Here is a 23,843-nt window from a genome sequence, read left to right on the forward strand (position 1 = left end):
AATTATAGTGGGGGCCTGTAATTATGTACATATTTACTAGGGTGTAACTGTTCAAATTACTCATGGTTCAGTTTATATGTGCTATATTCAGGGAAAAAATAACTACTGTCAAATAAAAATAAAGAAAATAAGAACAAATAATCTACATACTAACTACGCAACAGCACAAATAAATACAATCAGAGCAAAAATAAACTTTTCAGGCTTTTATGGTAGGTCTAACATTAGTTCCCTTTCGAGAGGTCTCTCATATTGCGTTATGGAAAAACTCCTTTTCTCGAGAATATGAAGCAAAACTTTTATTCATATAAGTGTCCATGTAAAACACAGTGCCGCTGCACAGCAATACAACAGAGCGAGGTGCGCGCTGATTGGCCGTGCTGCGGCAACTGCAGGAACCTATGGCGAGGCGGCTGAGAGAGTGAGCCAATAGGGGTCGCTAGAAAAAACAGCCGAAAAGGGTCTCCTAAATTTGCATATTGAGGCTATTAAAGACCCTGTCGAGCCATAGAAATCAGATTTTATCTCCTTCAGCGACACCATCGCTGACCTCTGGAATAAAGCAACCGCCGTCGACAAGCAACCAGCGGAACCTTGCAGCCCTGAGGACGTCGGATTCCTTGCCGGTCTCCGCCTTCATATCTGCCGTTCCAGCTACGCCATCCGGCGCTATATCCTTTTATTCAGTGTTGTGTTGCCGCTGCAACCCTCACTTCACGAAAAGAGCAGCGAGCGTTGTTGCAAATGTCTCGCACCAACTGTGGCTCGTGCAGAGCCCCTCTCCTCAGCGGTGACCGCCACATTATCTGTGTGGCGTGTCTTGGACGGACCACGCGCAGATCGCGCTCTCTCGGGGCGGAGGTGGCGCTACAGACCCTGAGGGCTCGTCTCGCCACCTTTGATCAGATTCCTGCCCCGCCTGCGCCTCTGGGACCATGCAGGAAGAACTGTCGCGACCAGAGGCCACCTGAGCGTTTAAGGGGCTGCACGCCGGCTATACCCCGCGTGCCTCGCCATCGCCAGTCATGTTCACCCAGGAGGAACAGCGCCCCTCCCTCGGAGCGGCCTGTTCAGTCTCCTTCGGTGGACCAACAGAGGAGGAGGAAGACAGCCTTTCTATGGCTGCATCTGGCAGCGAGTGGTCAGATTCTGTCTCAGAGCCCCCCGCTTCGACGCAGACCACCACAAGCGCCAAGACCAGCATCGACGCGTAGCTGGTCCGTTTGCTCACCAGGGCCGTGGGAGACCTTGGGCTCGAGTGGTCCCAGCCCCAGGAGCCAGCACGGAGTAGGCTGGATGAGTGGTTTCTGGAAAGCCGCCGCCTTTCCTCCCCTCAGAAGCCCGCCCCCTTCTTCCCCGAAGTGCACGACGAGCTGACTAAGTCACAACAGATAAACTCTCTGCACTCCTTGGCGAAACACCTCCTTTTATGGGCAGAGGGCAACCTGAGCTCCGTGAAAGCGGCTCACGTGCCAGGTATCCTGAATCAGGGCCCGGATATGTTATCCAGGAACGGCATTCCCCCAGGGGAATGGTCCCTACACCCACAATCGATTCAGTTGATTTGGAGCATCTTCGGCAAAGCGGAAGTAGACCTCTTCGCCTCAGAAGACAATGCTCAATGCCCATTTTTCTCCAAACGCAGGGATGCACTGGCCCACGTTTGGCCCAGAATCCCTCTTTATGCCTTTCCCCCGATCACGATGCTGCCACAGGCCATCAAAAAGATTAGAGAGACATGTTCCACAGTGCTTTTAATAGCCCCGCTATGGAGGAACCAGATTTGGTTCTCCGAGCTGATTCAGCTGTCAGACACAGCTCCATGGCCTATTCCGCTGAGGAGGGAACTCCTCACGCAGGCGAAAGGGAAGATCTGGCATTCCAGTCCCGAACTATGGGCCCTCCACATATGGCCCATCAACGGATACCCGGGAACCTCTCTGAAAGAGTGCTGAATACTATTTCTGAAGCTAGAGCCCCCGCGACCAGGCGGCTTTATGCTCTGAAATGGTCAGTATTTTCTAACTGGTGTACAGCACGAAACCTAGACGCACATTCATGCGAGGTGGCGGAAGTTCTCTCCTTCCTCCAAGAGTTAATGGACGCAGGTTGTTCCCCCTCCACGCTCAAAGTGTATGTTGCCGCCCTAGCAGCTTATCACGCTCAGGTAGCGGGACAATCACTAGGGAAAAGTGAGCTTATCGTACGCTTTCTTAAAGGGGCCAGAAGAATGAACCCGCATCGCCCCCCCCCCCCCCCCCTCAGTCCCTATATGGGACCTTGCCACAGTATTAGAGGCTATGAAGGGTCCCCCCTTCGAACCGCTTCAGTCTGCGAGCATAAAGCACCTGTCACTCAAAACCGCATTTCTTCTGGCACTGGCCTCAGTTAAGGGAGTGGGTGATCTACACTCACTCTCCGTGAGTGCTTCCTGTCTTGTGTTCGGGCCTAACGGCTCCAAAGTAGTCCTTAAACCGAGACATGGGTATGTACCTAAAGTGCTTTCCCCTCCCTTCAGAGCACAGGTCATTTCATTGATGGCCTTGCCCGAGTCGCAGGGAGAAAAAGACACTAGCCTGCTCTGCCCAGTCAGAGCATTTGAGAGTATACCTAGAGCGCTCCGCCCCTTTCAGGCAGTCAGATCAGCTCTTTATTTGCTACGGTGGCCGCACTAAAGGCTGTGCTGTCACGAAGCAAAGACTGTCTCACTGGATAGTGGATGCTATCTCATTGCCTTATAAGTCTAAAGATCTCGTTTGCCCTATAGGCATCAAAGCCCATTCCACTAGAGGCATGGCCTCGTCATGGGCATGGTCATGTGGCATTTCTATGGAAGATATCTGTGCGGCGGCAGGCTGGACCTCTCCGTCCACTTTTATTAGATTCTATCATTTGGAAGTTCCTGCTTTACAAGCGGGAGTTCTCTCCATCTAGGCTCGGGCCAGTTTTTGCCCTTCATTCATGAACGGATTGTTCACAAGCATGTGCTACATTAAACCATAAGGCCCGACTATGTCTGGTCAGGTGTTCATAAGGCCCGATTTTATCCGGCCTCTTCTTCCCTTAAAAGGCCCACTTTCGTCGGCCTCGCCAGGGATTTTATTACTACCCATTATCATGTGTCTCTGGTTCCTCGGACCAGTCTGGGTCAGTCATCACGCACGGCGCTTTACATTGGGTTCCCATAACGCAATATGAGAGACCTCTCGAAAGGGAACGTACTCGGTTACTTTCGTAACCTCGGTTCCCTGAGAGAGGGAACAAGTATTGCGTTTCTCGCCGTGCTTGTGCTTCTCAGGTATCGCTTCAGTCGATTTTTAAAACCTGATTTCTATGGCTCGACAGGGTCTTTTATAGCCTCAATATGCAAATTTTGCCTCGCCATAGGTTCCTGCAGTTGCCGCAGCACGGCCAATCAGCGCGCACCTCGCTCTGTTGTATTGCTGTGCAGCGGCACTGCGTTTTACATGGACACTTGTATGAATAAAAGTTTTGCTTCATATTCTCGAGAAAAGGAGTTTTCCCATAACGCAATACTCGTTCCCTCTCTCAGGGAACCGAGGTTACGAAAGTAACCGAGTATGAATATCATGAAATCTGCAAGCATAGGCCTATATTGCATATTTGACTTTATAAATCAAAGATTGTTCCTTATTAAAGTAACGAAAGCTATTCTAGAGCAGGAAGTGATTTCCTTGTCTTTTGTTGTTTTGATTAACATTAAAAACACAAACAGCAGGAATATTAAGTTTGCTAGGATACTCAAGACGGTCATGTTGACCATTTTTGTGTGAATTTGTCCATTTAGCCTAAGTGCAAGACTTGAACTCAATATTTGGGCGGTATCTGAGATGCGGGTTTGCAACTTCTCATTCCCGTCTTCTGGCTCCTGCATGTTTAAATTGGTTTAGTTTTAGTTTATTTTTGTGCGCAAATAATTTTTTATACGCTTTAGTGCAGACTGCAGAGAAACCAACCAAACCACGCACTTTGCCGTCTGTTTGCGCCCACTATTTACTCCCCAGTGCGGACTGTAGATGAGTGCAGTGACCACTTGCATGCATAAAATTAAATAGTAATAAATAAAAGCACAGTAAAATATTATTTTGGGTTAAGAAAACCGCTAGTACTAGTAAAGTATTAATACTGACAAGTCCAACAACATTACATTCCGACTGATGGAGTGGCCACCCCTCTGGCCCCGCCCCTGGCCTTGTGTGAACTCGGCATAATGGAATCAAATGGTCGGTGAAAACTGATAAGAGTGCAGGGCTGCGTTCAGCCCCGACAAAACGTTGCAAAACGTTTTTTAAACGGAAACGGTGATGCGTTGAAAACCCTGTTCTGATGACACAAGAGTTGCAACTGTGGCAGCTGAGAAGGCCATTCTTTGTGTTCTTTTTGAAGAATTTTCGGAGCCTGATGAAATCGATATAAACACGTTTAACACAAAATACATGCAATCACTGGCCTTGCCGTCCAGAATAAAAGAGAACATCCCCATCCCATTTAATTAACTTTTTTATCTCCTGGTAATCAATTCTAATTTAAATAATTTCATTTCTAGTTCTAGTTTTTAATACCTTGTATTTTCTTTCTCATTTTTATGTAAAGCACTTAATTACCATTGTGTATGAAATTTGGATAAATAAACTAGGCCTACGTCATCATGTTGATATGCTATATTTTTAATATAAAACAATTACGACAATCACGTCTTCTAATATCTCCAATTGTTGCGTATACTGAGCTGCAGCAGACACATTTGTAAACAACTTCACTTGGACCCATTGTGCGAGCTGTCTCTTTAATACCTCGTGGTTTATATACATGTTGCTGCTGATTGGGCTGACATTTTTGACACACCCACCAAACGAGAGAAAACGCATCTCAAACCCGCTGTACACCGTTTCCAGGAAACGTGACGTTCAACCGGTGAACATGCCCCAGGACTCGGGTTGGATCTCTCTCCTGCTTTGTTTTTGTTTTATTTATTTTTTTCACGTTGCAGTCACACACACTTGATCGCACGGAGCTTAGTGCTTACAGTATTTAGTTTCTGCGACACTAGTAGCACTAGCAAAATTTTAAAGCAACCTTGCAAGCGGTCCTTCTGCGTGTCGCACTCAAACATCACAAACACAGCTCGTACGGGGGCTTGAGAAGGCATCAACTTGTAGAAGTTTACTATATTAAAAGACAATAGACAATAAAAGGTCCAACATATGCGGAATACTTTTAGCTATTTTGCTATGTTTCTGTCAGATTTTTTTATTTTTCTTCCAAATTAAAGGGTTAGTTCACCCAAAAATGAAAATTCTGTCATTAATTACTTACCCTCATGTCGTTCGACACCCGTAAGACCTCCGTTCATATTCGGAACACAAATGAAGATATTTTTGTTGAAAGCTGATGGCTGAGAAAGGCTTCAGATAGGCCTCCATTGGCATTCAGTACATTAATACTCCCAAGACCCATAAAAGGCACTTAAAACGTCGTTACAAAGTCCATCTCACCACAGTGGCTCTACAATAATTTTACGATGCGACGACAATAGTTTTTGTGCGCAAAAAAAAAACTAAATAACACCTTTATCCAGCTTGTTATTGTCTTCCGTGTGTGCCTCCACGACGCATGCGAGAATATGACGTAGCGCCAGCGTTCGGGAATCCATGAAATGCACACTCTAACCCCATTTTGAGAACTACGGCGAGACCTAAAGCACGATCAATGTAGAATCCAACAGCTTAGACACGCGTGTCTTCCTCTGCTTGTAAACAAATCCCTTCTGGGTCATGTGTCCGAGCGCCGGATCTGCATCATATTCTCGCGCATGCGTCGTGGAGGCACACACGGAAGACAATAACAAGCTGGATTTAAAGCAATTATCCAAATTATTGTAGAGCCACTGTGGTGAGATGGACTTTGTAACAACGTTTTAAGTGCCTTTTATGGGTCTTGGGAGTATTAATGTACTGAATGCCAATGGAGGCCTATCTGATGGAGGCCAATGGAGGCCTTTCTCAGCCATCAGCTTTCAACAAAAATATCTTCATTTGTGTTCCGAATATGAACGGAGGTCTTACGGGTGTCGAACGACATGAGGGTGTGTTATTAATGACAGAATTTCAAACCCTTTAAGGGGTAATGCAAATTATTCTGGCCCACCCATCATCAACTTTCTGGCTACGCCACTGATTGACCCATTTCTTGCTTTTCATCTTCGGAAAGATCTTTCTTCCTACCCATGTTGCATAAGAACTCTGACTTGCTTAATAAAGTGAACTTCTTTAGTGCTTCTTTGTTTTAGGATCAGGCCGGGTTCCAGAATCAAATCACTGAGGGTGCTTCTGAAATTACTGAGGGTGCTCTAGTAAATATGCTCCACCACAGCAGTGTACAGTGAGAAATGTATGATTATTTATTTACTATTCACTTTTACCAATAATTGGAATTTCACAATTTTTTTGTTACAAATTGTCTATTAATCTATTAGTCTGCCTTTACAGTGCTTGTAATGTGTTACTAGTATTTTATCATCTTCCTGAGAACCAGAAAAAAAGGTTTTGTGAATTTAGATTGTTGTTTTTTTAGGTCAGTACATTGTTTGGAGCATAAAAAAACAAATGGATATAAAAAAAAAATCCTATGTTATATGCTATATCATCTGCTCTGTAGAGGACACCAGATCTATTTATTGAGAAAATGAAAAGACATGAATAGACAAAAACAATGTTTTTTTTTTTTTTCAATCACCAGTCAATTTTTATGCTTCAAGCTTTTTTTATCCAAAGTTTGTATAAAGATGATTCTCAATGTTATGAAAGATATAAAATAATAATTTGATATACCATTTTATTATGAAATATGTGAGTAAACGTGGCCATATGCCATTCCCATTCTATGCAATGCATCTATACACCGTATATAATTTGCATATTAATGTGTTTTGGGACAATATGTAAATGTAAAAAGACGTGTAATAATATTTTCATAAGAATGTCTCATATTTCATAAGAATATCCAGACTTAAAACTGTTCATGTTGTCAGAGAAATTCGCTAAAATATAATTAAAACTCTATTCTGGGTCTCAGGAGGATATTTCAGTCTCGTGCAGAGTGGCATTTATATTAGCATGATGTCACTTCCTAAACTTTGCAGCATGCGATTGGCCGTCGGTCCTCTTAGCAATAATAGTTTTACTCAATGAATATTACAGACCAAGATCGCTACGATCACTAAAATGCTGTTGCTTTGTCAGTTCATCGCAATCTCACAAAGCTCCGTTATAAAAATTAAGTTGTCAACAATAAATATCTTACCTACATCGTGTCTTGTTAATGAGAGGTTACGCGAGCCTGCATTAACTCAGCACTGTATAGCCTAAAAACGCTGCCGTTTTGAGCGTTGAGATTCTGATCGCGTTCAAGAGATCAATAACTATAACTGTGATTGCAATCATTGGCTACATTACTCACCGCTGCAAAAACACGCTGTAAATATATGCATTTGACGCTCTCCAGAGGAAACAAATTTGCAAATCTTCCAAATCTGTTTCGCCAATATTATTACAGTATCAAGTGAGGGTGCTTTTGCTTGCGTTTGAGGGTGCTTAGCACCCTCTAGCACCCCCGTAGAACCAGGCCTGTTTAGGATGAACAATTCAACAAGTCAGGCAGTATCCCATTTAAAGGAGGTTTGATATGTGTCACATGTTAGTCTGTTTTGTTATGATATGTTGGAGTGTTTTCCCTGTATTGGGTTCTAAGAAGCTTTATTAAAGTTGTAGTTTGCATTTTGAGCTTTGGAGTCTTCAGCCTCTTCCTGGTACACCAACCCGTGACAGAAGACTTGACCTTAACAGTAGAACAGTGAATGGTGAAAACAGAGAATAATGGATTTGCCAGCTGTTCAACTCCTATGCTTGGAACTAAAGGACCGCTCCCTCGAGGACCACACAAGGTACTTTTTAGATCTGGCCTTCATGATGCACTACCCGGACAGCTGCCTTTGCACGTTTTACTACGTTGGACTGAACACCTCGACGAAGGCTAAGCTGTCTGGCGAAGGTCCTCGAGGGAGCTTTGCTGCTGATGTGGAGTGGGTGCTTGACTGTAACGGCTCACCTCTCACCATCAGCCATTCTGATGAGGACACCACCGCCACTCAGACACAGTCACCCCATTCCACACTGGCCAAGATGGTCGCCGCCACACCAGAGCCAGTGGAAGTCGGGTGGCTAATCGACTTTTGGAGAGATCCTGCCGTTACAAGTCTCCACAAACAGTCTTCCATGTTCCCGCTCCAAGTCTCCTGGATTCTGCTCCAGTCTTCCATGTTCCCGCTCCAAGTCTCCTGGATTCCGCTCCAGGCTTCCACGTCCCAGCTCCAAGTCTCCTGGATTCCGCTCCAGGCCTCCACGTTCCCGCTCCAAGCCTCCACGAGCCCGCTCCAAGCCTCCACGAGCCCGCTCCAGCTCTCCTCGTGGCCGCTCCAGCCCACGAGGTGGTCCCATTCCGCGAGCCCTCCACTTGACCCCTGAAGCTCCCCAAAGAAATTGGGTGGGTGGGACACATGTGGGTGGGGCTCCCGATCCGCCATGGCTGCCCAAGGCTCCCGATCTGCCATGGTCACCCACGGCTCCCGATCTGCTAAGGTCACCCAAGGCTCCCGATCCGCCATGGCCGCCCACAGCCCCCGATCCGTCATGGCCGACCGAGACCTACCGGGAGGGGGGAGTAATGTCACATGTTAGTCTGTTTTGTTATGTTATGTTGGAGTGTTTTCCCTGTTTTGGGTTCTAAGAAGCTTTATTAAAGGAGCTGTATGTAGGACTGTGGCCAAAACTGGTACTGCAATCACTTTCAAATTACTGTAGACCGGTGTATCCCCTCTCCCCCTCCCCTGACTCGAGGTTGCCAGCTAGGCTGCAGGATCCAGCAGGAACGTAGGCTGCTACAAGGGGCTTTCAATGGCAAGTGACGTGTCGTACACAGTAAGTTTTTTTTCTTTCTGTTAATTATGTTTTTGCTTCAAGAGCGATGTTTTGTGAAGTAATTATGAATCGCAAAAATTTACTAATGGCGATTAGCCAAATATAATCGTAAATATGAACGCTCGTATGTGACAGTACATTCCCACATGAAAAAATACTATAGTAAAATTACAGCAAAGCTAAATAACATTAGCAATGGTCATACAGGTCCACTTGCAGCATGTTTTGTCCACTATATATGCGAAGAACGAATGAGGAATAATTTTTACTGAGGTAACGTTAGGCTACAGTCTCAAATACGTTTTCACATTGCCATACATAGGCGTGCTAATGTTGTTTTCCTCAGCGTCCCAGCATAATGACAGAGAAAAGGGCTCTGATAATGCATTACTAATGTTAGCAATGACGACTCGCCGTTTTTATTTACCAAACAATTCCTTAACGTTACCTTTTCAATTCAATGACCCACCTCCTCCATCTGCGCTAACCTAACGTTACTTTGCACGAACATGCATAACTTTGTTCGACTGTCATGAATATTTGAAATGTCCATTTACATTAAGTACAAGTTAGCCAAACATAGATGAACCTTACCTGTCCAGGAGAAAATTAGCAACGTTGGCATCAGTCTTCAAATTATTCTCCGTTTTCAGCCGTCTCCATCTTTCAAAGGCATCTCTTATACAAATCCTTGTTTTATCTCGGACACTGTCACAACGTTTTTCTGATTCATAATGAGGCCGTTTAGGTTTCGTAAAGTTAGACATTGTTTATCCAAAAAGTTTGTAGCTGCAGCTGTGGTAACTAGAGCAGAGCTGGCAACCCGAATGCAGAAACACTACTGACTTCGTGATTGGTAGACAGGTGGAGGGTGGCGCTTCAGGCATGACACAACATGTCAACATCAACATCAGTTGAGGGCTGCAACTTCACTTTTAAAATGACAATATCTTGGCCTGACAACTGTTGTCAGTGATATAACTATTTGAAATTAACATGATTTAAATGTCTAGTGACAAATCAGGGCCATTTTATGATTAATTGAAATACATTTCTTACATACAGTTCCTTTAAAGTTTTAGTTTGCATTTTGAGCTTTGGAGTCTTCAGCCTCTTCCTGGTACACCAACCCGTGACAATATGTGGTAGTGTATATATAGTCGGGGAGCCAAAGTCTCAAAACTGGGTTGAACCTGACATGGTCTGCCATACTTTTTATTTGTGTTTTTTCTGTTAACGTTGACCCTAAGAACCAATAATTGGAGGGTCTGCTCTGCCGGAAATATCGCGAAAAACAATTGTGGCCATTTTAGTGTATACAATTTTTTTTTTTCTTTATTTTTTATCAGAAAAATGTGAAAAATAATTTTCTTCCTCAAATCCTCAGTGGGTTGGGTAGGCTGTTAATAAATGTATTCCAGATACACAGAACACATGTGCTGACAACATCCACTGAAAAAAATAACTTTTAAAACACATTTCTAGATGATTTTGCATCAATTTAATGCAAAAAATAGGCGTTTTCCCACTTTTTTTCCCAGTATTTTCAAATTTACTTCTTTGGCAATCAACTATTCCCCCAAGTTATGACATCTGTCAATATGCCATTCTTTTCACCAAATAGTATACTCATTCCACAGAAAAATTTATAAAAATCCAATCAAAATCAATGGATCTGTGATGATTTCACTACTAGTTGGCGATAAACAAGCTCAGAACCTCAATAGCATTTTAGGCTACTCTCAAAATTCCGAAAGACATACTGGATATTTAACATGGTTGTTAATGTCCACATTATTAAACATCATGGCCAAGGCATCTTTTTAATTTCAACATAACCCTGTTCTCCCAATGGAAGAGTGTTGTGATCTTGGCAACTTCTTGGCAGACATCCTGGGCAAGGTTGAGAACTTGTTCTTGCTGCTTAGGACTGACTTTCACCCGGTCGTCCTCACCTAACTGTGGAGTTGCATCTGTTATCATCCATGCCAGGTGGTTATACAGGTTAGAGCTTACTCTTCTGGATGCGTCCAGGTATGATATCTCTAGCTGCAGTGACGGGTCTTCAGTCATACTTCCAGGCATCTGCTGACTTCCACTGGCTTGAGCTGTTCTGGCTTCTCTTGCTTCCTTCAGGATCTGCTTACATTGGTTTTGGAGGTCCTTCCATATTCTCTTTGCAGTGTTGTAGGAAGAGACTATGGTGTCATCTGGTGTCAACTCAGATATTTGCATCATCTGAGGATTTTTTCCAGAAATAAAATCCATAATTCTCTCGTCTCAGGGGGATATGAGGGGGGAAAGTACCATAATTTGAATATACTGGGTTTCTACTGATACAAAGCTTAATGCTAAATCACTGAAGTAACCCTTAAAGTTTCTTCAAATTTGAGAGCATGCAGCCAACATTCATTTCTGCTGGAACATTCAGGCTGGAACATACTTTCTGTGGAACAACCATTATTTTACAGTTGCCACCTACTTCATTGTGCCCTAAGGCGGGCAATCAAGGACTGACATCTGTATGAGGTAACATTCTGAACTCCATGGCTTTCCAAGTATTTACAGAATTCATCCCTCAAAGCTGTAACTAAGAATATGGCTCTTTGAAAAATCTATCCTAGATATGAGTTGGTTCAGTGCTGCATGGAGTGGTGGCAGTCCTAGTCCTTTCCTGTGAACGAAGATGCTTTGTCAGGTAGTTGGTCATGCATTCCTTGTGGTACCGGAAGACCTCAGCAATCATATCAGAACACTTGTTTCCATCAGGACCACAAATCTTGTGTAGTATCTCTTCATCTTCAAGTTTGTTTGCTTTTTCCCAAACTGCATTCTGTCTGTCATAAGTGGCGATCGAAATTAGGGATCTATTCCCCCTGGTCGTGCATGCTCTACTGATCTGCCCGCATTGTCACCATGGAATAATTAAAATGAGTTGGATGAAAGAGCTTGACTTCTGGCTTTTCAACTTTTTTCCTCGTCTGGTCAACAGTTTTACGATTTGTGTACCTCGCACAACATTGTGTGTGCCACAAAGTATTCCTCCTCAGAAAGTCACATTGAGGTTTCAGCCCATTGTCAAGTCTGTATGAGACATCATCCTTTCTGTTGGTTACAGCATATAGGAGGGAAGGGTAGTCTTGATTTGTCAGTTTCTGAAGAGGACCAGCTTCACTGTCTGTTATCTGACATATTATGCAAGCAGTATAGTTGGGACTGAGCAGCTTTCTCTTCAGCTGTTTGGTTGAGAACTCAGGCTTCATCCTTCATTCTTCTCCAATTCACATCACTCCTCTCCTGTTCACTCCTCTCCCCTCTCCTCCTCTCCTCCACGCTTCTCCTCTCTTGTTTAATCCTAAAATAAGATCAGAACCAAATCTGCAAATGGGAAATATTGTGCATTCAGGTGAAATAAATCATCTCGGGTTACGACTGTAACCCTTGTTCCCTGAAAAGGGAACGAGACACTGCATCTAACGACACTTTGGGGACGCTCCTAAGCATAGCGATCAAGCAGACGCTCCATGTGTCTCGTTCCCTTCTCAGGGAACAAGGGTTACAGTTGTAACCCGAGACGTTCCCTTTCGAGGGAACTCGCGCTGCATCTAACGACACTTTGGGGAACGAATACCCACTAGGCCACACGAGAATCACGCCCACCCTAGTGTGAAGCTGGAACCCAGGCACACTTAGGACGCGAGCACCCTAGCGCCAGGCGTCGCAGGGAGTTGCAGATTGTAGAATCTAATGAAGGTGTGCGGGGTGGCCCACCCGGCTTTCTCGCAGATCCTCCTGAAGCGAGATTCCAGAAAGCAGGGCCACAGAGGATGCCATGTCTCTGGAATGAGCCCTCACGGCTATCAGTGAAGGCAAATTACGCACCTGATAAGTCGTGGATATAGCCTGGACAATCCACTTACTGATTGTCTGTTTTGAAGCAGGTAGCCCTTTCTTGGATGAGCCAAAGCACACCAACAACTGGTCTGACTTCCTCCACTGTGAAGACTTCTCCAGATAAACTCTTTTTTCCAGAACTCTGCTCTGACCGGGCAGAGTAGGTGAAGTCTCCTTTCTTCTGCCGTCACGTGAGGTGGAGGATGGAAGGCCTAAAGAACCACTGACCGTGCCACACTCGATGGCACCTTGGGCACATAGCCCGGCCTTGGAAGTAAGATGGCCTTAACTCCGCCAGGGGCAAACTCCAGGCAAGTTGGCGTAACCAACCCCGGTCCCCCACCCTCCTCTGTAAGTGATAGCAAGAAGAAAGGCCACCTTAACCCCTAGGAGTCTGAGCTGTTTTGGGGCCCTTTAGAAGTTTTGACATGCTCTGACATTTGTTTTTTTCAGTTGCTTATAAACACATGAATGGCAAAAGAGTAATTACACTGTATTCAGCACAAACTGGGCTACCATAATATGTGAGCAACATGTATGTACATGCTTGTATTTTTGAGAGAAAAATGTTTATGCACAGATTTTGAAAAAACAAAAAAAATTGTTTTAAACTTAAGGCCTCAAAACACACAATAGATATCTGTTCCCAAGACTTTTGACTCCTGTCTGTATTTGCATAGAGTTTTTTCTTTGTACTGATGTGAGAATCATTGAGCCTACTCATTCACATAAAACAATACACTGATTTAAAATTTGTAAGACAGTTTCTCTTCACAAAGCCAATATGCGAGGAGGCGTGGGATCTAATGAATAATGATGAGATAGAACCTGAGATAACAAAGGACTCGCATTAATGAGCTGCATAATGAATGAGCTGCAGGTAGGCCTATGTGACAGAGAGCAACAGAACAAAGGATCTATATTCTCTGCCACAAGAATTTATAATTTATTAAACTATAATTTATGATTTATTACACCAATTGTTTTAAATAACCTTATGTGATCTCATTTGGCTTTGGATCAAAAAATCAGACAGAAAATATATTTTACAATATTCTGCATAATTATAAAAGCTCGAGTAGCATTGCATTACAAATATAATCTATTATGAAAACACCCAACATGGTATAAATAACACAGATAAGCCATATATTGTCGCGATTGTGTGTTTATTATCTTCAAACTTGTCTACAGGGAGTGCAGAATTATTAGGCACGTTGATTTTCTGATCATATTTTTTTTCCAGGCACATTTGACCAATTCCAAACCACAGTAATCCTAATAATTACTATTAATTTAGTATTTAATAATGTATAAGTGATATATAATTGTTCATGAAGGCTGGAAATGAAAAACACCTTATATTCAGGTGTGCAGAATTATTAGGCATGTTTTCTTTTACAGATAAATTGAGCCAAAAAAGAGATTTAACTCAGACTGAAAAGTCAAAAAGTATTAAATGCCCATGAGAAGGATGCAATACTAATGCAATACTAGACATTGCAGTTAAGGCATGACCATTGGACAGTGAAATGCTCGTTGGGTCAGCAGGATCTGACAAAAACATGTGGCGGAGAAAAGACACCTATTAACCGCAAAAGAATTAAGAATTAAGGTGAAGAATTAAGGGTGAAACCATCAGGAACCCTTTAGTCTCCAGCGCCACCATTTTCCAAAGCTGCAACCTACCTGGAGTCTCCAGAAGTGCAAGGTGTCAGGATCTCAGAGACTTCAGTTAGGTAAAGAATCCTAAAAAATGACCCCCACTAGATAAGAATCACAAGCTGAAGTGTTGTAAAATACATGAAGAAGGTTTTTTTATAGGCTTTATGGACAGATAGGTTGAGAGTGACTCTTGAAGGACCAGCACCACATCCTCTAGTACCACTGTTTGAAGAATTCATCTTCCAGAATCTGGCAGTACGTTTTGGGAGTTCATTTTAGTCCATCCTGAAGTCCGTTTTGCAGAGATGGACTAAAAATGAACTCCCAAAACGTACTGCCAGATTCTGGAAGACAGGTTCAACCCATTTTATTGAGCTTTTGAGACTTTTGCTCCCCGACTAATATATATACACAAACACACACACACACACACACACACACACACACACACACACACACACACACACACACACACACACACACACACACACACACACACACACACACACACACACACACACACACACACACACACACACACACACACACACACACACACACACACACACACACACACACACACACACACAACACAAACACACACACAAACACACAGACACAGTTTTTCAAAGGAAGTGAGATTAGGTAAATGGAAAACGTATTTGTAAAAAAAAAAACTTATTTGTAAAGAATGCAAAAAAACTGCAATCGTAATGGTCCTATTGAGCTGGTCCAGCAAGAATTTCCTACACATATTAGTAATCAATGCAGCATCTGCTTCGTAAGCAATATGGGGAGATTGCCTTTGTTGGTATCACTTCAGTTCACTTCAAATCACAGACACTATGCAATATTGTCCAAAAAGAACTTTGTAACATGCATCTGACCTCCTTAATGTCAGGTCCTCTGGCTATTGCAGAAAAACAGTATGTTCTTGAAGCTGAAATCAACAAATGGGGTAGTAGAACAGTATGAAAATGTATTGACCTTCACAACAAAAGTATGTATTTAATTCTGTGTCTGGGAATTTCCAGGGTTAAGACTTGAGCTCTTAAAAGATCACAACAGTGCAGGGAACTGGAACTGGCATAAAATAGATCTCCCCAAGGACACATCGATGCCTATTAAAGACCGTACAGTGTTTCAGTGTTGACTGTTTCTTTTACATGCACGTAGCATATTTAAATAAAAACTTGCTCAAATGTAAAACTTGCTCCTGGGTTCAAAAATCAATGCAGCATTGTCTCAAAAATTAAGATAAATGCCCACAAAATTCTGAGATTTAGTTTTTCTTTATATAACAGAGTATAATTTAGCAATATCACAAGAGCAAGAGAGCTATTTTCATGAATATAAGCGTGATTGCAAATGATATTGGTTTATACAAACGTTCAATAAACAAGATATTAAATAAATAACACATTTTAAACTGTGTCTTGCTAATTCAGCAACTTTTCGTTATTAAATGAACTGCTTTGAACAAATCTGTTGAATAAATGATTCCCTGACAGTTAAATAATGTAAATGTTTTAATGTTAAATTAATCTGAACATTATTTATGCAGGTGTAATTGTACCAATTCAGATGCAACTTCTGTGCTATGAATATTATTGTCAGTGATTTGAATGGTAACAGCGCTATAGTGTCTTACTATTCTAATTATATTTATTCATTAAATATAAGACTCAGACAGATATGGATCTTTTAGGTGAATTTAAGGAGTGCTGGTCTGGTCTCGGTCTTGCCCTGCCTTAACCAATCTATTCAGGCTTTGTTTGTCCCATGATGCTGATCATCAACTTTCGCTGTCAACTCAGGCTTTGATCCTGAGTTTAGGAGTTTAGCTGTGACTTCAGTAGTGAACAGCCACATGCTGTGGATCAGTGGAACTGAGGTTGCCTTCTCGTGAGAGAAGCAGTGAGATTCATTTCTCTCTTCTGCAGAATATTACATGATTGAAAAATATTAAGAAGTTAAACAAATTTACACAGCAAGAAAAGAGCTGTCTATGAAAAACTTAAACTCCAACTTAAAGAAAAATCTTACTACGTCAGTGCAAGTTATGAAGTTACTTTAGTTGATATATAGAGAGAATTGAACATTGAAGCTCACATGTAGTCATTTCAATAGCTTTATTTATTGATTTTAAAGCTTATTTTTATGACCGTTATATAGGCTATTTATAACTTAGTGGCTATTAATGACTGATTAACTAAAATGATACGAGTAATTAAAAAAACTTGTAAATAAACTTTGTGATTAAGGGTATAATTATCTAAATCATTCAAAATTATTATTACCATAAATAAGCATTGCTAAAAGCCAGACACTTTAGTCTTTCAAAACCATTTGCTATGTAGTGACCTTTAAGTTGGAGTAGAAACAGGGGGAGAGACTTTATTGCATCAGAGGTGTGTCAATTTGCTCACAGCTGATTGGTCCAATTTCAGTTTGAGATGTCTTATCCAGAACATAACCTGCCCTGGAACAGGTTAGCCGTGGAGCGTAAGTTACTGTGGAGATGAACACTGCTAAAAGCCAAACCATTTTAATGGTACCTAAAACCCAGGATTGGCACAAACTAAGCTTAAACATATCTGGCTAGCCAGCTAAACCGGCTTCATGGTATAGGCACCTGGTCTTGTCTTGGTCTCAGCACACACTGGTCTTGGTCTCGACTTAGGTGGTCTTGACACTACTAACAGAGACAGCAAGAAACTAAAATAGGCTATTTCTAATACATTAAGCGGAGAAAGTGTGCTTAATTGTTGTCACAGTTGGTTTCGTGTTTGGTTTCACGTTTATGTTTTCATGTCTCTTATTTTGTTATCTCATAGTCATGTTTCAGTTCCTGGTTTTGTCATGTGATTCCCTTGTCCTCGTGTGTTATGTTCTCATTGGTTGTTTTAGTCATGTGTTCTCAGTTCAGTTCTGTCATTGGTTCATTGTCTTGATTGTTCAAAGGTGTGTCTTGTTTAGTCATTAGTCTATGTGTATTTAAGCCCTCATGTTTGCCATGTGTCCTTGTCGAGTATTGTTCCCTGTAACCACTGTTGGTGAGTGTTCGTAGTCAAGGTTTTTCATGAGTCAAGTCGTTGTTTCCGTTTGCTCACTTTGGATTATTGGCTTTAATAAACTGCACTTGGGTTCATCTTCGCTTGCCATCAGTGGACTAACGTTACAATTGTCAATAAAACACATTTTCAATTATTATTTTTTCTTTTCTTTGGATTTAGAATTAAATTTGACCCAGATATGTCTTGACATAATTTGTGCCATTCCCTTTAAACTGTCATAACCTTTTATTTTTAGTTATGTATTTTCACCCCATGCAAATGCATTTGAATGGACTATATCTTTGGTTAATTCAAAATGGGACATGAACTTTTTTTTTTTTTAATACTTCTATTTTTTTTTTTTATAACACAACACTGTCTATTCATTCTCATCTATTCATGAAGCATGTAAAAGAGTTGACCTGACCTAAATCATTTAATTGCAATTTACCTCGGGTCTTTGCTTTTAACATTTTGTTTAATACAGTTCTTGTTTTTACTCCACATGTTTTCATTGGCATTAATGCTGAACATTGCCTTAAAGCTTATCTCCTAGTGGAGTCTGTAAAATAGCCTACTTTCCTTTTTACTTAAGTCAAGAGCTAACATAATGCCATACCAATAAAATTTTCTTTGTCCTCATTTATTTCTGTAATATCCCTAAATTGCACTTGAGACGCTTGTAAATAACTTTTTTTTTTAACAATGTACAGAACATTAAGTTTGAACTGGTGTATGTACAGTATCTCATAACAAACGATGTTGGTTCATGGCCTGTTAAAAGGAACATGAATAGAGAAAAAGTGATGGCATTAATTTTATAAACTCTTGCACAAACTCTTAATTAATAAATAATACATTGAAGATTGAAAATGAATCTTAAGGTAATCACTATATTATAAGTATTTGCATATTTATAGATGTTTTGATATTTGTTTAATATTAAAATAAATATTGAGATATTGAAGACTTAAATTTAATATGAGTTACATTAGTTATTAGATTTTATGGTAAGGTCAATTAACCCCCCCCCCCCCCCCCCCCCCTAGCTTGAGGTTAAAGTGAGGATATCCTTTGCTGCTGACTTGGGAATTTCCCCGCCTGATTAAATTGATTTCATAAGATGTTATTAGATTAATTTTGCTAATAAAATTAAAGCCACATCTGTGTAGCGGTTTGGTGGGAGGTCTGTGATTGCATAAGCAAATCTTGTGACCCAAGATGATCTCTTTAAAAGACAGTCCAGACAGCAGAGGGAGACAAGATAGGCCAGCTCTTGAAACATCTTCAACTCAGAAAGCCATCACAAGCAGACCAGCATGTCTTCTATGAACCGTCTAAACATTAGCAATGGTAGGTAAAGATACTATTCTAATCCGAAGTATGTAGAGCAGAAAACTTCAGATCTGAAATGCTTATTTTCCCCACAGGATGGAAGAAGACCAGGACAAAGAATAAAGATCAACACTTCACCGATGTTCATGGTCTGCCGTGCATTGAGAATCTGGTGTGTTCTGTAGATGAAACCCCAGAGCCCCTCACAACCACAATCACAGGTAACATCCCCTCCTGGATCAAAGGCAATTTCCTCAGGAATGGACCTGGAAAGTTTGAAATCGGAAGAAGCAGGTGAGTTATCATTTGAGTTCCTTGAACTGTACAGATCACAGTCATCACAGGAAAGTAAATGAGCTGTATTTTCTCCTCAGTTTCAACCATTGGTTTGATGGCATGGCGCTTATGCACCAATTTCACATCGAGGATGGAAAGGTGACGTACATGAGCCGCTTCCTCAACAGCGATTGCTACAACACAAACCTAGGGAATAACCGCATTATGATGTCTGAATTCGGCACGGTTGCCATTCCAGACCCATGCAAGAACTTCTTCCAGCGCTTCCTCTCACGCTTCGAGCTGCCGAGTGAGTGCGATGTCTTTGGTTCTGATTGAAGTGGTCTCTAATATGTTCTGCATGTATGGACTTGTCATCTCTCTCTTCCCACAGAGCCAAGTGACAATGCAAATGTAAGCTTTGTTCAGTATAAAGGAGACTACTATGTCAGCACAGAGACCAACTTCATGCACAGAATAGACCCACAGACGCTTGAAACAAAAGAAAAGGTACATAATTATGATTGTAAAAAATATGTTTGTATGGAAAACAAACTGAAGATGAAATGTCGAAATCATTGTGCTCAGGTGGACTGGAGTAAATTCATTGCGGTTAATGGGGCCACAGCTCACCCCCATGTGGATCCTGATGGAACTACATACAACATGGGCAATTCTTACACTCTAAAAGGTTAATCAGAAATTGAATCTTAAAAATCACTTGTTGATTTACAGAAATGTCTAAAGATAAGTATTGCTTAATTTTTATTATTTTTCATTTTTATTCTTAGGTGCTTTCTATAATATAATAATGGTGCCGCCAAAGAAGGAGAGCCAAAAGGATACCTTGGAAGGAGCCACAGTTTTGTGCTCAATCCCCTCAGAGCACAAGTCTAAACCATCCTACTATCACAGCTTTGGTAAGAGAGCATTGCCTACAATCTCCTGCTGCCAATTTTTTATTAACAAACATATTTGCTAATAAAAAAGTAAGTAGATACAAATTTGGGGTTAGTAAGATTTAAAAAAAAATGTTTTTAAAAGTCTCTTATGTTAAACGTATAGCAATATTTTACACAGCAATAGTGTGAAATATTATTACAATTTAGGATAAGTTTTCTTTTTGAATATAAACTGTAACTTTACACCGCTATTACGCCAGTCTTCAGTGTCACATGATCCTTCAGAAACCATTCTAATATGCTGATTTGGTGCTCAAGAAACATTCATTATCAATGTTGAAAACTAGAACAGTGTTTTTTTTTTAATAGAAGTCTTTTGTACAATTAAAAATGTCTTTATACTGTGACCTGTAATTATTTAATGCATCCTTACTGAATAAAAATGTGGATATCTTTCAAATATTTCTTTCTAAATCCTGTTTTTCTGTTTCAAAAACATGCGACTTTATAACTTTTTATATCAGTTTTGGTTTTTTTAATTTTACATTGTTATTGCAGCCATGTCAGAGAACTATGTGGTATTCATCGAGCAGCCAATCAAAATGGATCTCTTAAAGATCGTGACAGGCAAACTGCGTGGAAAGGGGATTAATGAAGGTATATACTGGGACCACAAACAAAACACCGTTTTCCATGTAATCAACAAGCACACGGGAAAGGTAAATACTGCTATTATTTTCACAGTATGTTCACATTTTCTTTTACATAATGCTTTTTTTTAATATATATATTACTCATTTTAAAATGCTCCTGCTTTGGCTCCATGCGAAGCCTGAATGACTCTATACTTTATTTTGTTTCAGCTGAGCCTCGTCAAATATTACGCAAAGCCAATGTCAACCTTCCATCAGATAAACTGTTATGAAGAAAACGGTTTCCTGATCATGGACATGTGCTGTTCTGATGATGGCCAAGCAATTAACAGCTACATGATTCAGAATCTAAAAAAGTCTGGGAATGCTTTAGATGAGGTAAAACTTTACTTCTAAAAGCGAATCTATCTATGTGAAAATGCAGCCTTGTTCTTCAACATAATTTTTTTTGCTAGGTATACAACACAATGTGCAGAGTGTTCCCCCGCCGATTTGTCCTGCCATTGATCGTGGACAACGACATACCCTGTGGGCAAAATCTCAACACGCGCTTAAATAGTACCGCGACAGCCATCAAGGCAGACAAGAACAAGGTTGTTTTTTGTTGACTTATATTAGTCCTTTCTTTTTCTAATTTATCTGCAGGCTATCCAAAGAAACATGAATGTTTTTGCTATAATATCATGTATTGTAAATGTTTTTCCATGTCTATTTATGCAGGTGTTTTGTGCACATGAAGATCTCCATGGTGATGATCTCCATGAATATGGAGGTCTGGAATTCCCACAGATCAACTACTCAATGTGCAATTCCCACCCCTACCGTTACTTCTACGGATGTGGCTTCAGACACCTGGTTGGAGACTCCCTCATTAAAATGGACCTTCAGGGCAAACAAATAAAGGTAAGTTAGGAGTATTAGGCTTATGTGCACTATGTTTAGTCATTTGAATACATTTTTCAATTTACGTTATGACAGGTGTGGAAACAGGCAGACATGTATCCCTCAGAACCAATCTTTGTCCCTTCACCTGGTGCTGTAGAAGAGGATGATGGAGTCATTCTGTCTGTGGTCATCACCCCTAATCAGGTATAACACGCCATGTTCCTCAGTGGTGTCAAAAATGGCGTGTTATATTTTCTCTAATTTTTTAAAAGCTCTTTCTGGACTAATGAGTAATTGTCCCTTTAGGAAAAGAGCACCTTCTTTCTGGTGCTGGATGCAAAAACATTTGAAGAATTGGGCCGCGCTGAAGTGCCCATCAACATTCCATATGGATTCCATGGGACTTTCCAAAATAGACAATGAAAGACACTTTTAAAAAGCCCAAATATTTTGGAAGATGTCTCTGATTAACCTGCTCTTATTTTTTTACTTGTATTGTTTTCTCACTTGAATTACACACTCAAACTTGTATTATATAAATTGAATAACTGTCTGCTAAAAAAAATAAGAATGTTTTTGTTGTTGAATTTATTAAAATAGCATATGCTTGTATATATCTACAAATGGTTTTAAGAATTGTCACCACATATCCATTTTATTTCAGCATAACACCTTAAGTAATGTTTCTAATTTTATAACGTATAATTAACTTCCCAAGTATAATATGAACATGTATAATCAATGTCTTATGGATTGATGCTTGTAGAACAAATAAAATACATTTTATAAATCAAATTACACCAAAGAACTGAACCTATCCTTGTAATTTGTCAGAGATCAACGCCAAAGAGCGTCTCAAGTGTTCCTTCTTCTCTTTGAGATGAGATTCCAAGCTTCTGGCTTCAGTAAGAATATCTCCCAGTTCTCCAAGCTGTGAAGCATCCACAGCAGCTCTTTCCCTTAGAAGATAACATGTAAAATTAACGTTTGAGTTTAAACCTTATGGACCACTGCTGATGAGGGGTGGTGTACAAATCCATCCAGTTACCTCAAAACCTCTGAGTACTTTGAAAAGATGACATTGACTTCTCGGTTAGCCTCTGAAATGAAAAGACATACAGAAAAATAAGTAAGGTGCCTCACAAGTTTACAAGAATCGTTAATAAGATTATCAAAAAATAATAGTTGTGTTTAAAACATGAGCGGAAATAGCCGTCATGATATTGACAGCATGAGAGAAAACCTGGGACTTGCCTGCCAAGGCTGTTTCAAATCCGTAAGACATGTCTCCAGCTGCTGGTCTGAAATGCTGTGCCTTCATCTTTTTAGCTGGAGATGTCTCAGAAAATTGTGCATTTTCGACCTTCATGTATAATTGTTAGCATTAGTATAAAAAAATCAGCTAGAAATCAGGAAAATTACTCAGCAAGAAAACTTAATAGAGGTCAACATCTGGCTGTTTTGTGACTGTAGATTCTGTCAAATCCTCACCTCGCGTATTTTCGATTGACACCTTTTCATTTCTGTTCCTCTGACCGCCATGGACCCCGCGCTGTGTCGTTATTTTCCTGTGGCCGAGGAAGAAAGTGCGTAATATAACGTTATATTGTCAAGATAATATTTTTATATCATATAAAATACAACACAGCCTTGTTAACCATCATCGATATTACGACAGACATCTGTGTACACTCCATTTCTAACTTCAGTTCAGTCCTCACAACGCGACAGTTCTGCTCGACATTTTAAATTAAACCAAGCCATAGGCATTACTTACATAAAACCAATAAACCTGATACAATTGTTAGTTAATAATTGAATACCAGTTGTTGGAGAGCTAAAATAAATGCCAGAAAATCAATTACCTTCGGTAAACTCGGTCGCCACAGTCCAGCTTACACCTCAAATACCAACCGCCACTGCTTTTGAACGGTCAATAATCGCGCGCTCACAGAAAACGCGCGCAACTGTACCACTGGACACAAGTCTGCATAACCTGTCCTATAATAAGTGTACACTTAGGACAAACTGAATTTCCTATGCAATTATTAGTCGCAAAACTAGATATCATGTATTTGCAAATTCTGACCAGCAGATGGGGGTTTTGTACAAACGAACTCGAGATGAAAAGAGATGAAAAGATCCTGCAAAATAGGCGACGGGGAGGCTCTCGTCTCGAAC

The 23,843-nt window shown here is 40.9% G+C and overlaps 1 protein-coding gene across 2 annotated transcripts; it reads left to right on the forward strand.

The window, feature by feature from the left end:
• The first annotated feature begins 18,872 nt into the window (after positions 1–18,872).
• On the forward strand, positions 18,873–22,464 carry bco2b (beta-carotene oxygenase 2b). 2 transcript variants are annotated; one of them, XM_079822611.1, is made up of 12 exons: positions 18,873–18,964; positions 19,042–19,240; positions 19,321–19,532; positions 19,617–19,732; positions 19,811–19,913; positions 20,014–20,142; positions 20,683–20,843; positions 20,988–21,155; positions 21,233–21,370; positions 21,498–21,680; positions 21,756–21,866; positions 21,969–22,464. In XM_079822611.1, the coding sequence occupies exons 1-12, from the start codon at positions 18,931–18,933 to the stop codon at positions 22,083–22,085; spliced, it is 1,671 nt and encodes a 556-aa protein (XP_079678737.1). In that variant the 5' UTR covers positions 18,873–18,930; the 3' UTR covers positions 22,086–22,464. The 2 variants fall into 2 exon arrangements, with proteins under 2 accessions (XP_079678737.1, XP_079678736.1); XM_079822610.1 differs by having other exon boundaries at positions 19,617–19,913.
• Positions 22,465–23,843: the final 1,379 nt, after the last annotated feature.

This window comes from Gobio gobio (genome assembly GCF_949357685.1).
Source record: "Gobio gobio genome assembly, chromosome: 8".
Lineage (NCBI taxonomy): Eukaryota > Metazoa > Chordata > Actinopteri > Cypriniformes > Gobionidae > Gobio > Gobio gobio.